Source organism: Heterocephalus glaber, unplaced genomic scaffold (assembly GCF_053883595.1).
Source record: "Heterocephalus glaber isolate CG9 unplaced genomic scaffold, H.glaber_assembly_v1.0 deba00001730, whole genome shotgun sequence".
In the NCBI taxonomy this organism is placed as follows: Eukaryota; Metazoa; Chordata; class Mammalia; order Rodentia; family Bathyergidae; genus Heterocephalus; species Heterocephalus glaber.
The window spans coordinates 618918-633822 of record NW_028258441.1 but is presented as its reverse complement, the minus strand read 5'-3'; the positions used below and the strand labels follow the sequence as shown (position 1 = coordinate 633822).

At 41.9% G+C, this 14905-nt stretch overlaps 1 protein-coding gene and 1 pseudogene across 1 annotated transcript; both read left to right on the top strand.

The window, feature by feature from the left end:
• LOC147821558 (uncharacterized) overlaps window positions 1-12666 on the top strand; it is a 53364-nt pseudogene extending 40698 nt beyond the window's left edge.
• Window positions 12667-12699: 33 nt separating this feature from the next.
• Window positions 12700-14685, top strand: LOC101725684 (ras-related protein Rap-2a). Its single transcript, XM_004872150.3, has one exon. The coding sequence runs from the start codon at window positions 12728-12730 to the stop codon at window positions 13277-13279; it is 552 nt and encodes a 183-aa protein (XP_004872207.1). The 5' UTR covers window positions 12700-12727; the 3' UTR covers window positions 13280-14685.
• The last annotated feature ends 220 nt before the right edge of the window (window positions 14686-14905 follow it).

The following is a 14905-nucleotide window of genomic DNA, read 5'->3' as shown; positions in this document are numbered from 1 at the left end:
TATCTGAAAATAGGCATCTGAAATGAACAGACATTTCTCAGACAAAGTAGTAGAAATAGCAAATAAATATATGAAAAAATGTTCAACATCCCTGGTCATTCGAGAGATGCAAATGAAAACAAGGCTGAGATTCCACTTCACTCCAGAAAGAATGGCTGCTATCATGAAATCAACCAATAACAAATGCTGGTGGGGCTGTGGGGAAAGAGGAGCCCTGCTCCACTGCTGGTGGGAGTGTAGACTGGTGCAACCACTGTGGAAATCAGTATGGAGATACCTCAAAGAACTAGGACTGGAAGTCCCATTTGACCCTGCTATTCCACTGCTGGGGATCTTCCCCAAAGAATTAAAAGTATCATACCACAGTGATATATGTGCACCCATGTTCATAGCAGCACAGTTTGTAATAGCTAAAACTTAGAAACAGCCCAAATGCCCATCAACTGGAGACTGGACAAAGAAAATGTGGTTTATTTTTAAAATGGAGTACTACTCAGCCATAAAAATTGAGAAATTAGAGACATTTATAGCTAAGTGGATGCACATTGAGGCCATACTCTTAAGTGAAATAAATAGGACACACATGAATAAATACCGAGTAGTTTCTCTGGTGTGAGAAACTGAAAGTGTAAATAAGGACTAAATGTATAATAGGTAATGTGAAATAGGAAGAAAAGGGGCAAAGGGGAAGGAAGTGGGAGGGCTAGGGGAAAGGATAGAAGGGAATGGGATTAATATGAGAAAATGGAAAAATAGGAACACAATCTTTGTAAATAGGGAGAACTGGAGGGGTTGAAGGGAGGGCTGGGCAAGGGTGAAAAATAAGAACCAAGAGAGATTATGTAAAGGTGCAAATTTCCAATGATGAATGTCATTATATTGTATACCTAAAATGTACCAGTGATTAGAATGAATAATTGATAATGTAAAATAGGAAGAAAAGGTCCAAAGGGGTAGGGGTAGTGGGAGGGGCAGGGGAAAGGAAAGAAGGGAAAGGAAAAATGCTGAGAAATGGAGAAAATGGAAATAAAGTCTTTGTAAATAGGGAAGGGTGGAGGGGGTGAAGGGAGGGCTAGGAATGGGGAAAAAATAAGAACCAAGATGCATTATGTAAAGGTACAATTCCCAATGAGAAATGTAATTGTTTTGTATACCTACAATGTACCAATAAAAGAATTTAATTTAAAAAAATGAAGTATTGATACATGCAACAAAATAGAAGTACCTCCAGGGAATTATGCTGAGCAAAAAAAGTCAATCCCAAAATGTTGCATACTATATGATTTTACTTGTTCAACATTCTTGAAATGACAAAATTATGGAAATGGAGATGTCGTTAGTGATTTACAGGGATTAAGAAAGGAGTTGGACTGGAAGAGAAGTGGGGGTGACTATAAAAAGGGCAACATGAGAGATCCTTGCAGTGATGGAATGTTCTGCATCTTGACCATATTAATGCCAATATCCTGGTTTTGATATTATACTCTCGTTTTGTAAGATGTTACCACTGGGGGAAGCTGGGTAAAGGGTACATGAGCTCTCTTTTTATTATTTTTTATAAGTCTGTGTGCTTCTATCTTAAAATTGAAAAAAAGTTTAATTAAAAACAAAGGCCATTCTATTCCTGTTTATCCCTTTCTCTTGGGCCCTGCTATAGTAATCCTTCTGCAGGTGTTAGTGGGTAATAAATGTCCTGTCATTATCCCAACTCCCATTTATATATCTAAACCTGGGCTTCCTGGGAATTGTGGAAGGGCAACTTGTAGAAGACACTGCCTTGAATTTAAAATCAGAATATTTTGAGTCCTAGCCTCAATATGCCTTGTGGCCTTGGACAAATGGCTTAGCCTCTCTGTCATTTGTAGAAAAACTCTGAGGGGTAAATGAAAATACTCATGTGTTAGAAAAACAAGCAAACCCCCAACTCAAATTCCATTTTTCCTACTGTAGTCTCACAACACAGATCACTTATATGTCCTCAAAAGCTCTGAGGATTTCCCCGCATTAGTAAGCAAGCAAGCAAGCAATTCTGTAGCAGATAACATCTGGGTTTCCTCTAATGTAATTCAGCTCTGAAACTTACTGGGTCAGCTCCCACAAGTTGAGGGCTCAGCCTCCCAAGACTGTTTCCCCACTTTAGATGCCAGTCACAAGCCCCAGATTGATTTTACCTTTGCTCCTGACTGACTATAAACAGGGATTCCCACAATCTCCTCCTGGGGTTTGATTAATTTGAGGCTCATGGAACTCAGGGAAAGACACTGGCTAGTTTAATATAAAGGATATTAATCTGTAGATAAGAGGTGCCAAAGTGAAATATGGAGGGAGGGGTATAGAGCTTTCATGCCCTCTTTGGACACACTACATGGAAGCTGTCTGAACCCTATGACTTTTAGAGAGACTTTATTCAGTAAGCACAATTACTAATAGAATGGGTGAGGAAAGGCAGCAAGACCTGTCAACTTAGATTCTTCTTGGCCTCTATGTGTAGCATCCCTTCCTCCAAGGTAAGGGGAAGGATCCCTTCTGGGTGAGGAGAAGTGCTATAACTTGCATCTGAAATGTCCTCCAAAGGTGCATGTATTAAAGACTTGGTCCCCAGCCCATGGAGCTATTGGAAGCTGGTGAAATCTTTAAGATGTGGAATCTAGTGGAAAGAAAGCAGATCATTGGGGTCATGCTCTTGAAGAAAATATTGGGACCCCAGCCTCTCCCCCCACCCTTCCTGGCCACCATGAAGTGAACAGCTTTGCCCCATCATATTTTCCCCTCTATGATGTGCTTCCTCATCACAGGCCCAAGGCAATGAAGCCAAAACCTCCAAAACTATATATGAGTCAAAATAAACCTTACCTCTTTTTATGTTGATTGTCTCAAGTATTTTTTACAGTAATGGAAAGCTGAATAACACACAGATCTTATTATCAGAAAAGCAGGGGTAGATTAGAGTTTCTGTGACCTGCCTTGGGGAACAGAAATTCTAGTTTTTATGGCCTGCCTTGGGGATAGGCTTTTGAGCCAGAAATCATAGATGAAAACCAAAATACCAGCACTCTGGGAGGTTGAAGCAGGAGGATCACAAGTTTGAGACCAGCCTGGGTAAATGAGTAAGACCCTGTCTCAAAAGAAAAAAATTAAAAAGGGATATATTTGACTGTGAAGGCCCTAGTTTCAATCCTCCCAAAAGAAATATAGATCTATAAATCTATATCTATATCTATAGCTAGATAGATATTACAGTACACAAAAAGAAGATCCTCTTTCCTCCTTTTCTCCTTTCCTGTTCTCATTAATTCAGCTGGAGGAAGGAACTATGCCTTAGCCCTCCCTGCATCCCTAGGCTTAGCCCATGTCTTAGGGAGTGCATGTTAATGTGCATAATGGCGAAGCGCTTATGAGGAGGTCTTTAATGTGGGAGGAGAAAGCTCCGGCCCCTGGAGAGACAGAGGTCTTTGCTTAATGAGACTTTCAAGAGCCTCTCAAAACAGATCCCCATCCTGGAGCTCCCCTCAGAGAAGTCATGGAATAAGAAAGCCGCCAGTTGAGGGAACAGAGAGGCATGGTGAGAAAAAAAGGCTTCATATCTTGAACTTTCAAAAGTACAATCTCCTGTGCTCTTCCTTGTCCTTCTGATGCAGGAATAACATGGATCAGCCCTGTTCTCTATTTGCAAACCCTGAAGCTAGACTGAGCTGAGACCTGTCCAAGGTTCACACAGTGAGTGAGTCAATGACCCAGCTGGGGCCAAGTTCAGGCCAGATATTTTCCACAGCACAAATGGTGTCCAAAGGGAAAAGCTAAGACATGGAAAACTGTGGCCACCCAGAGCTTCTCCCCAGGGAGTTGCGGTCAGACCTCCCCACACAACCTCCTGTCTGAAGGAGCTGCTTTATAGAGTCCCTGAAATATTTGGGGGTGCTGCTTGAAACAGCTTCCCTCACTCCCAACTCGGAGTGAGTTTAAAGGCAGAGAAGGCCAGCCTGAGGCTTTGAGGTGTCCTCCCACACGGGTGGTATCTCTCACAGGTGACTCTCCAGGGCCTTCTCAGCACCTCTTCCAGCCTCCTCACCTTGGTGGAAGCTGGGGATGGTGAGGGAAAGGCAGCTCTTCCTCTCAACTTTCCCTAAAGTCCCAGAATGTCCTAGAAGTCTTCCCAGGGACAGAAGAGAACAAAATCAGGACGCCCCCCCCCCACAAGGTAGGCTGAGGAAATAGCAGCCCCTGCCATCCCCCAACCCCCACCAGGGTCTGGATGCTTTCCACAAGGACCCTCCCCCCCGCCCGTCTCTCCACTGCTGCCCCAACTAGGGCCCCAAGATAAAGTGAAAAATGCAAGTGCTGGAATAACTTCATCGTTTGCAGCTTGCCAACTTGGAAAGCAGAGAGGAGCTCTGAGGCCAGGAAGGTTTGAATCGGGGAGGATGCAGCAGGGGTGGGGTGGGTGTGAAGGCTGCAGTTAGGGCTCCCTCCCCACCCCTACTCCTCACCCCTTTACTAGGGATTGAACCCAGGGTCTTCACACTGAGCTACATTCCCAACCCCGTTTTCTGTTGTTGTTGGTTTTTTTATTCTGAAACAGGGTCTCACTAAGTCACTAAGTTGCCCAGACTGGGCTCGAACTGCTGATCTTCCTGCCTCAGCCTCCCAGAGTGCTGTATGTCACCACACTCATAGCCTCATCTAGTATTCTTGAACTATATAGCCTTTCAGTCAGCAAGTTGTTCAGCAATTCCTTACTGAGCGCTTGCTCTGTATCTGGCTCCAACTTGTATCCCAGTGGCCAGTGCACCTGCCTTCTACTGGCTGTCAGTTGAGGCTGAGGGAGCAGAGCTCCCAGGAGAGACATAAGGCAGGAGCTACGAGGACAAGGGCATAAGTTCAGGCCAGTCAGTGTTGGCTACCAGACAATTTGTGGGACTTTAAGCTTTCGTTTCTTCTTTCATTCATTCTTTCCCTCATTAAGCATTCCTTCATTTAATAAACATTTATGGAGTGTCTATTTTGTGCCGGGCACTGGAAATATTGTGGTATTCTTCTCTATTGCCTAATGAGGACAAGACAAAGGAAAGGGGTGCAGGGGTCCTTGTGATAGGGTAGTAGAAGAGACCTCTCATGACCATGCTGTCACACTTTAAAAGTTATTCCTTAAATTCCACAGATGCTTTTCAGTCAGTGCTGCCAAACCCAAGATCGAAAAATCCTGAAGAAACTGCCAACGTTTTGCAGACATATGAGATTCAAAAATGGGTCCCTAGCACCTCATGAAAACCTTCCCCCTTCCAGGCCCTCTCTGCAGTATCTGTGACGGTTTGACTAGGGAAGGAGGAGAGGGGCTGTAGAGAGGGCTCCGAACACCCAACTGTTCAGTCAGTTTCCTTCCCTAATCCCTTACTCCCTATAGCTCTTCCAAGTTCCTCCCTGCCTTAAAGGCACAGTAACTTCTGACTAGTCAGCCGCACTTGTGTGCTCAAGAATAATCTACTGAGCAGACACAAAGCACTGACAATTCTCTGGAGCTGGAGATCCAAGCAAGAGCTGAAAAGCTGTGGCCTCTTCGGGAGCTTACAGTCCAGTCAATGGAGAAGACAGATTAACTAATTGCATGAGTATCTAATTAGCTGCAATATTCATGGGGATTTTTTCTTAAATTAAGAGCACAAATTATGCAAATTAGAAGTTGGGGTTACACAAGGAAGACCCTTAAAGTTCTTTGAATAACCAGCTTGCATTTATGAATTTGTTTACAAATTATTAGCTCTTTGACTGAAAGTCTGAAGTGTGAATGTCAGGGAAACCTTGGCACTCTGAACCCCTCAGTAGCATGTCAGTGGAAAAGACTATGTTCATCTAGGACCCTGCTACTTCTTTAATAACTTCCTCCAGACCAAAACTAACCTTTTCATATTGATAGACTGTTTTTTTAGAACAGTTTTAGGTTCATAGCAAAATTGAGCAAAAGGTACAGAAATTGATCATATATTCCCCGCCCCCCATCTGCACAGCCTCCCTTAAAATTGACATACTCCACCAGAGAGGTACACTGGTTACAACTGATGAACCTGTAGTGACATATCATTATGGCCTAAAGTTTGTAGTTTACACTGGGTTCACTTTTAGTAGTTCTTATGGTTTCGATCTAGAATGAGCCCTAAAAGCTTTATGTGTTAGAGGTGGGGGCTTTGGAAGATGATTGGATCATGGAGGTGCCATACTCATCAGGCAATTAGTCCATTGATGAATCCACAGCTGAATGTGCTGTTAGAAGGTGGGGCCTGGTTAGAGGCGGGTCACTAGGAACATGACCTGGAAGACTGTATCTCCCTCCTATCTCTTCCCTTCCTTGTCTGCTTCCTGGACACCATGACACGAGCAACTTTCCTCAGCTATGTCCCTCTGCCATGCCATCTCTGCAGTGGAGACAGCTGACTATGGAATGAACCTCTAAAATCTGTGAGTGCAAATAAACCTTTCCTCCTATAAATTGTGGTGTTGGGTATTTTGTCCCAGCAACAGAAACCTGACTAAAACAGTGACATAAATTCTATGGTTTTGGACAAATGTATAATAGCATGTATCCATCATTACAGCATCATGTAAAGTGGTTTCACCGCCCTAAAAATCCCCCTATCCATCCCTCTTTTCCCTCTAACTTCTGGAAACCACTGATCTTTTTGCTATCTCCATAGTTTTGCCTTTTCCATAATGTCATATAGTTGGAATAATATAGTATGTAGCTTCTTCAGATTGGCTTCTTTCACTTAATTATATGCACTTCAATTTCCTCTATATATTGTCATGGCTTGCTATTTTTTTCTGTACTAAACACTCCATTGTTTGAATGCACCATGGTTAATTTATCTATTTATTTACAAAGAATACCTCGGTTGCTTTGAGATTGTGGTAATTATGAATAAAGCTGCTATAAACAGCACATGGAGGTTTCTGTGGGCATACATTTTTCAATTCACTTGTTCAAATACTACAATGTGAAATTGCTGGGTCATATGGTAAGAATATATTTAGTTTTGTAAGAAACTGCCAAACTATCTTCCAAAGTGTCTGTATCATTTCACATTCCTACCACCAATGAATGAGAGTTTCTGATTGTAGGGAAAGTTGGGAGACAGCCAGGGAAAGTTAAAGAGCTTCAGTGAGGTTTCTGGCAAATAAAGTTAAACCCCTACTAGAAAGAGAGCAGCTAAGAAAAACAAACAGGGTGAGCTGATAAGACCCTGGCTCACTTCAGGCCAGGGCCCCAATTCCCTCCTTCCTCCACCTCCAATTAACCATAAAAACAAGAACAAAGAAACAAAGAAACAAAGTAGGGAAAAGTGGGGGGGGGGCTATATTATAGAAATCTCGGTATATAAAATACACACTAACACCTGGACACACACATATATTTTATTATTTTCTCACCATATTAATACCCTAAAATGCACATGTAACCTTTTTACTCAGCCTTGATGTAACTCTGTTGTAAATCTCACAAGATAAGCACCTGGACATCACAAAGAGTTCACAGAAATGCTCATCCAAGAATGCACACGGAGGCAGTGGAAGGGGCAATGGCCAAATCGGTGCTCTCAGAGCCCAGAATAGCCAATCAAGGTAAAACAACTCTCAAGGGGGAAAGTCTCTTTCTTGGCATATAATAAAAGAGGTTGAGAACAAAGATCCCCAAGTTCTGGCTCCTGACTCCCTACCTTACTCTGACAAGGTAGCTATCTATCTCTTTATTTCTCTTCCTTTTTCCAATTAAGTGACTTTGTTCTCTATTTCTTTTCCTTTTCCAATAAAGTGATTTTGTTTCTCCTTCTGAACTTATATCTCTAATTCTTTTATTGATGTAGGGGTTTTTTTATGAACCCTAGATAAAAATCTACCCTCAGGAGACAAGAAGTAAAATCTTGTTCTACGTCCTCACCATCCTTTGATATTGTCAGTGTTTTGGATTTGGGCCATTCTGATAGGTAAGCAATGTTATCTCATTGCTATTTTAAATTGTTTTGTTTTGTTTTGTTTTTACAGTTCTGGGAACAGAATCCAGAGCTACCAACATGTTAGGCAGGTGTTCTACTACCGATCTATATCCCCATACCATCATTATTATTTTAGATTTTAATGCTCTAGATTTTATATTGAATGTTTCTTCATATGCTTATTTGCCATCTGCATATCTTCTTGGTGAGGTGTCTGTTAAGATCCTTGACTAATTTTTTTTTTTTTGGTACCGGGGATCGAACTCACATCCTTGCACTTGTGAGGCAGGTGGCGGCACCACTGAGCTCCTTGACTAATTTTTAATTGAGTTGTTCCTTTTCTTTTTGCTGAGTTTTAAGTGTCCTTGGTGTATTTTGGATAACAATGTTTTATCAGCTATGTCTTTTACAAATATTTTCTCCCAGTCTGTGGCTTGTCTTCTCATTCTCTAAATCTTTTGCAGAGCCGGGGATTTAGCTCAGTGGTTCTCCTGCCTGCCCTGCAAGCGCAAGGACCCGAGTTTGATCCCCAGTACAAAAACAACAACAACAACAACAACAATCTTTTTCAGAGAAAAAACTTTTAATTTGAATAAAATCCAGGCTATTATTCATTCTTTCACGCAGGATTCCTTTAATGTTATATAAAAAAATTCATTGCCATATCAAAGGCCATAGAGATTGTCTTCTATATTTTTCAGGAGCTTTATAGTTTTGTAATTTAGATCTGTAATATATTTTGAGTTATTTTTTGTGAGAGAGTGTAGGGTCTAGATTCATTTTTTATACATATGTCCAGTTTTCCCAGCACTATTTGTTGCAAAGACTATTTTGTTTCTCTACTCTATTGCATTCACTGCTTTGTCAAAGGCCAGCAGACTCTATTTATGTTAATCTGTTCCCAGGGTCTCTACTCTGCTTTTGATCTACTTGTCTGTTCTTTCACCGACACCACACTGTCTTGATACTGTAGCTTTACAATAACTCTTGAAGTCAGATAGTTTCGATCCTCCAACTTTGTTTTTCTCCTTCAATACTGAGTTGGTTATTCCTAGTCTTCTGCTTCTCCATATAAACTTTAGAATCAGCTTGTCAATATTCATTCAAAAATAACTTGCTGGGATCACACTGAATCTATAGATGAAGTTGCAAATATTATGACAATATTAAATCTTCCTGTGTATAGTCATGGAATATCAAATCTCTCCATTTATTTAGTTCTTTGATATCTTCCATCAATTTTGTGGTTTTCCTAATATAGATCTTATACATATTTTGTTAGATTTCTACCAAAGCATTTCATTTTTGAGGGTTAAATGTAAATGCTAATGTTTTTATTTCATATCCTACTTGTGCATTGCTTTTATACATGAAAGCAATTGATTTTTATATATTAAAATTATACCCTTGCTACAGTCACTTATTAGTCCCTAGAAGTTCTGTGTAGATTATTTGAGATTCTCTACAGAGATAATTGGGTCACTTGCAAGCAAAGGCAATTGTTTTAATTTCCTTCTCATGTATATTGCACTAGCTAGGACTTCTGGATTAATGATGATAAACAGTGGCTAGAAGGAACATCCTTGCCTTGTTCATGGTTTAAAAGGAAAAGTATGTAACATTAGAATTTTTTCATAGATTTCCTTTTTCAAATTGAGGCAGTCCCCTCAAAATTCACATTTTTATATGTGTACAGTAGGCTGAGATTTCAGGGGCACTGAGGTGAATATTTCCCCATCTAGTTCTTTCCTATCCTTTGGCCAATGCTTGGCTTTCCTCCTTAGATTTTCTGTCTTTCAGCTTAGTGCTGTTAAAGCCCTAATCTTACTTTAGTTTTTGATAGGTATAGACTATGGAAGCTCTCACATGAGGGAAGCAGGAAATGGAATATTGGTAAGAAGAGGGAGAAGTATACCTTTCCTGTGTAAGTCTGCCAAGGCCTGTGTGAACAATACATCATGTCAACTATTATGGTTTATATCTAAAATGCCTACTAAAAGTCTCATGTGTTCAGAGGTGAGATGGGGGGTCATATTATCAGACTCTGTCTTCATCAATGGGCTGCTCCATTGATGAGATCCTAATTTGATGGCATCATTTGGGAGGTAATGGAAACTCAGAAGGTAGAGCCTAGTTGAAAAAAGCAGCTTATGGGGGTGTGACTTTGGGGAACTATATCTGGTGCCCAGCTCCCTTGTTTCTGACTCTTTCAGAGCTTCTCGTTTTCTCTGCTTCCAGGCTACCATGAGGTAAATAGCTTTTCCCCTACTATATCCTTCTGCCTTGCTACAGGCCTACAGCAATGGAGTCAGCTGACTGTAAACTGGAGCCTCTAAAACTGTGAGCCAAAATAAACCTTTCCTTCTCTTACTTTGTTTATCTCAGATATTTGTCACAGCTATGAAAAGCTAACACATCAAGGCCTATCCCTCACCCTTTGGGGAACAAGCCAGAGCAAGCCAGTTCAACAAGCCAGAGCAAGCAGACCCATAATAAAGATAATGTTGGTGATGGTGATGGTGATGATGATGATGATGATGATGATGATGATGATGATGATGTTGAAGATGATATGAGCTACTATAAGTACCTGTTATGTGTTGAGAACCATGCATCTCTAATTTTCACAACAAATCTTACAGAGAAGGAAATATTTTAGTACCTCCTTTAAAAGGTAGAAATAGCTTCAGAAATGTCAAGAAGCTTAGCAGAGCCAAATTAAAAACCGAGGTGTAGTCTGGGCCCCATGATCCACCTTTGGAAGGTTCAAGGAAGACTTTCCTGAAGAGCCCAAAAGTCACTTCTCTGGGCACCTCTCCATCCTCAGGAGTCAGCCAGCACTTGCTCACATAAGGCTACAAGGTTTCCATTTCCCTGGTGACAGGCAGTATGATGAAGATAAGCTCTAAAAAGCCAGAAGATGATGAGAATCCCAATTTGATCATATGTTTGGATTCAAACCTCCTCCTTCACCAAGTTGGGAAACTCTACCCTTCATCTAAGAGACCTGAAATCTGAGCAGTATAATGTCAGGGTACCTAATCTTTCCCTTATTTATCACACCTGAACTTCTATCCTTCCTTTTGCCTTGCCCCACTTGTATCCTTTGTGAGGTATGCACCTGCTAGATCTTCAAAGTGGCCAAAATGCAAAACTTTTCAGGGGAGACTACATGCCATGGTGCTCACATAGTGGATCTCAAGCATATGCCATGTAGGACAGGAGTTTGCCTGAGGTGAACATAAAGAGAAATGGACAGGTTGGAAGGGGAAAAGCCCATACCAAGATGAGAGAAGACCTGAAGAATGTTATGGAGGGGGTAATTTAATGGTAGTACCTTTGTGGATGTTTCAAAGGGGAAATCAGCCAAGAGTTATGGCACATGCTTGTAATCCCACCGATGGGGAGGCTGAGGCAGAAGGATTGCCACGAGTTCAAGGCCAGCCTGGGCTACATAGTGAGTTCAAGCTCAGCCTGGACTATATAGTGAGACCCTGTCTCAAAACAAAACAAGAAAAATAAATGGGAAATCAACATCTCCTAAGGTAACTAAACAACAAGCTTATAGTCTTTATGTAAAGAAGACCAATAAACAAAAACTTAAGCACTAAAGAAGGAAACATATTAAGTTATTTGTAGTTGACTCTGCATCTGATATATACACACAAACATTAACATATGTGCATATGTATGTATAAATATAATATAATTATATAGATCACATGTAAAGAAAGAACTAGGTATCCCCTGATATCTAGAAGCTGGCAGGGATTGGTCAGCCAGATCTCGGGGTTGTGATCACCTGTTTAACATGAATAATCTCACAAAGCAACAATATCAGACAAAGCCACACCGTGATGGTGACAAACCAAGGTATAAACAGGACCACACTGGAATCATGTCTTAAAACGGACTAAACAGAACATTGCAAACCACAGAAATGATAGAACATCTCCCTCTCCTGGCTAATAGGAGTGATTGCTGCTTCTTTGCTGCTGCTTTGTCCATCACAGCTTTGGCCTCACTAGCTCACCCTTTCTCTAGATAAAATTTATTGAAATACCCAATAGTAGAATTGGCCCCACTTCTGGACAGAATTCAATGTAAGAGCATACCCCAGTTTCCTTAAACCCTCCCCTCATTACAGAACATAAGCCCTAATCCTAGAAGTGCTTTCAAACCTCCTTTTCTTGAGATGACCACAGTTCCCATATTGTATATTATTTCTCTCTGCTGGAGAGTATTGAAAGTGTGTATCAGAGAGAGAGAGAGAGAGAGAGAGAGAGAATGTGTATCAGAGAAAGAGGTAGAGAGAGAGTGGACGTTCATATATATTTTTTTCTACGTGATTTCGTCTTTTTATACTCTTTACAACATTAAAATGGAGCTCTTTCCAGACACTTAGGAGGTTTAGGCAGGAGAATCATCAGCCTGGGCCCCTCCCATATCAAAAATAAACAGAAAGATAATAGATAGATAGATAGATAATTTTTAAAAATTAACATGAATTCTTGATTGGACTTTCGCAAAACAGAGTGAAGTCTCCTCAATTAAAAGAGCCATGCCTCAGTCCCTGCCGGCGCCGCGGGGCCGCATCGCCCCCGGCTCGGCCCATGCCCAGGACGGCTGCGCCCTCAGCCGCCGCCCCGCCGCCGGCACCCGGGGGGGGACGCGGCGGCCGTGAGCAGGGCGGCGCGGGGCAGGTCTATGTCGCGGGCGGCGGCGGCGGAGCCCGCGGAGGGACGATGCGCGAGTACAAAGTGGTGGTGCTGGGCTCGGGTGGGGTGGGCAAATCCGCCCTGACCGCGCAGTTCGTGACCGGCACCTTCATCGAGAAATACGACCCCACCATCGAAGACTTCTACCGCAAGGAGATCGAGGTGGACTCGTCGCCATCTGTGCTGGAGATCCTGGACACGGCGGGCACCAAGCAGTTCGCGTCCATGCGGGACCTGTACATCAAGAACGTCCAGGGCTTCATCCTTGTCTACAGCCTGGTCAACCAGCAGAGCTTCCAGGACATCAAGCCGATGCGGGATCAGATCATCCGCGGAAAGCAGTATGAGAAAGTGCCAGTCATCTTGGTTGGGAGCAAAGTGGACCTGGAGAGTGAGAGAGAAGTATCCTCCAATGAAGGCCGAGCCCTTGCCGAAGAGTGGGGCCGTCCCTTTATGGAGACTTCTGCTAAGAGTAAAACAATGGTGGACGAACTCTTTGCAGAAATTGTGAGGCAGATGAACTATGCTGCTCAGCCTGACAAAGATGATCCGTGCTGTTCTGCCTGTAACATACAATAGCATCCAAATCTGGCCGTCCTGTGCAGGACTTGCCCGGTATCACAGGCGATAGGCCTCGCCTACCACATTGCAGAGTTGGCAGGCTGTGTATTGTGCAACTACAGTGCGCTGCAGCCCTTATTCAGAAATGAGCAGTGATTGTCAGTTGATGTCTTTGAGTACATGTGGGTTCAGTAACTACAGTTTTCACCATTGTCCTCAGCCTCCTTTATGCATCTGCAACTTGAAGGCATAGCCCATCGATCTACAGGGTGATCTCATTTGAAAGCGATGATGGCATTGTCGCTGAGTTGACAGGAGCAACTATTGTATAAATTCAACTGAATCAGGAGGGAGAAACCAGAATTCCTCTGACCACTCACAGTTAAATATTTTGTCTTCTTTACAAAAAACATAAACCAAAGGAGAATATTTTCCTAAGAGAGTACTGAATTTCAGGAATTGGAAGAGAGCTCCTAACCAGTGTATTCCATCAAGTAACATAACAGCTGGCCTGCCAACAGCATTGCAGGGAGAGTCTGCACAGCTGACACATGTCTGTTTTTCAAAATTGATGCTTAATTGTAGATGTTATCCTAATTTGTGACCTAGTACTAACTCACACATCAATCCTGATAGAGCAAAAGTCAGAACAAAGTTGTGTGAAAATACAGTCTGGCTTTGGAATTTGTTAAGTCACCTGCTTTGCCACAGAAAATGGAGGCTCTCACAAGGGTTTGACCGGAATTAAAATCCTCTGTTAACCAAGCAGGGATGGTCTTTATTTCCTGAACAAGAAGGAAGCAACTGAGATGGAGAGATTGTCTAGCCTTACTAACAAGAAGCATTCTAGTAGCTTAACTAGTACAATCATGTAAGGAAAATGAAGCCATGTTGCAGCCACATGTTCCTGTTTGCAGAAACCTCACAGGACTGTACAAATATCTGGCATTTTTATGTTCGTTAAAGCAGCAAATTCCTTCTCGCCTTTAAGGGCTATGGTGTGATGTGACCCTTGGCTAAATTGCTTTGGAAATCCAGTTTGCTGTAGCAGAGCTTTACTGCAGGCATTTAAACAATTGAATAACCATGTGAAATAATTTGGGCTTAAAAGTAGAACATAAATTATAGTGTGGAAGGTGAGGGACAAAAAGCCTTTTATCTTTAATTTTCCTGGAGAATTATATAAAGGTTTTCTTATAACAATTCTGCCCTGATTACTGAAGTGGCAAATAAAGCTGGAGTGAATATTTTGTTTTGAAAAGGTGCTCAAGCTCTGATATTTTTGGTTTTGATAGCCGTGAAGTATTTATCATTTGCATGAGTAATGGCACAGGAAAAACCTATTCAAAAGTTTTACAATCAAATGTGGAAAGGTTTTCACCTCACTTCAGAGTTAGAAATGCTGAAGCGTTGATCTTGAGCCCACCCTCTGGAGAGAAATTTGGCCTTCAGAACTGCAATATCACTGAGCCTGTGGTATACTTAGCGCCCAAATTTTCTTGGTTCCACAGTCTTGTGCAAGTAACCTCTGGTCTTCCGTGTATAACTGAAAGAAGAGTGTGTGTCTGTGTGTGCATGTGTGTTTATCGTTCCTAAGAATTTGGCACAAGTCAGAGATAATTGCCTATACTGAGAATCTATACT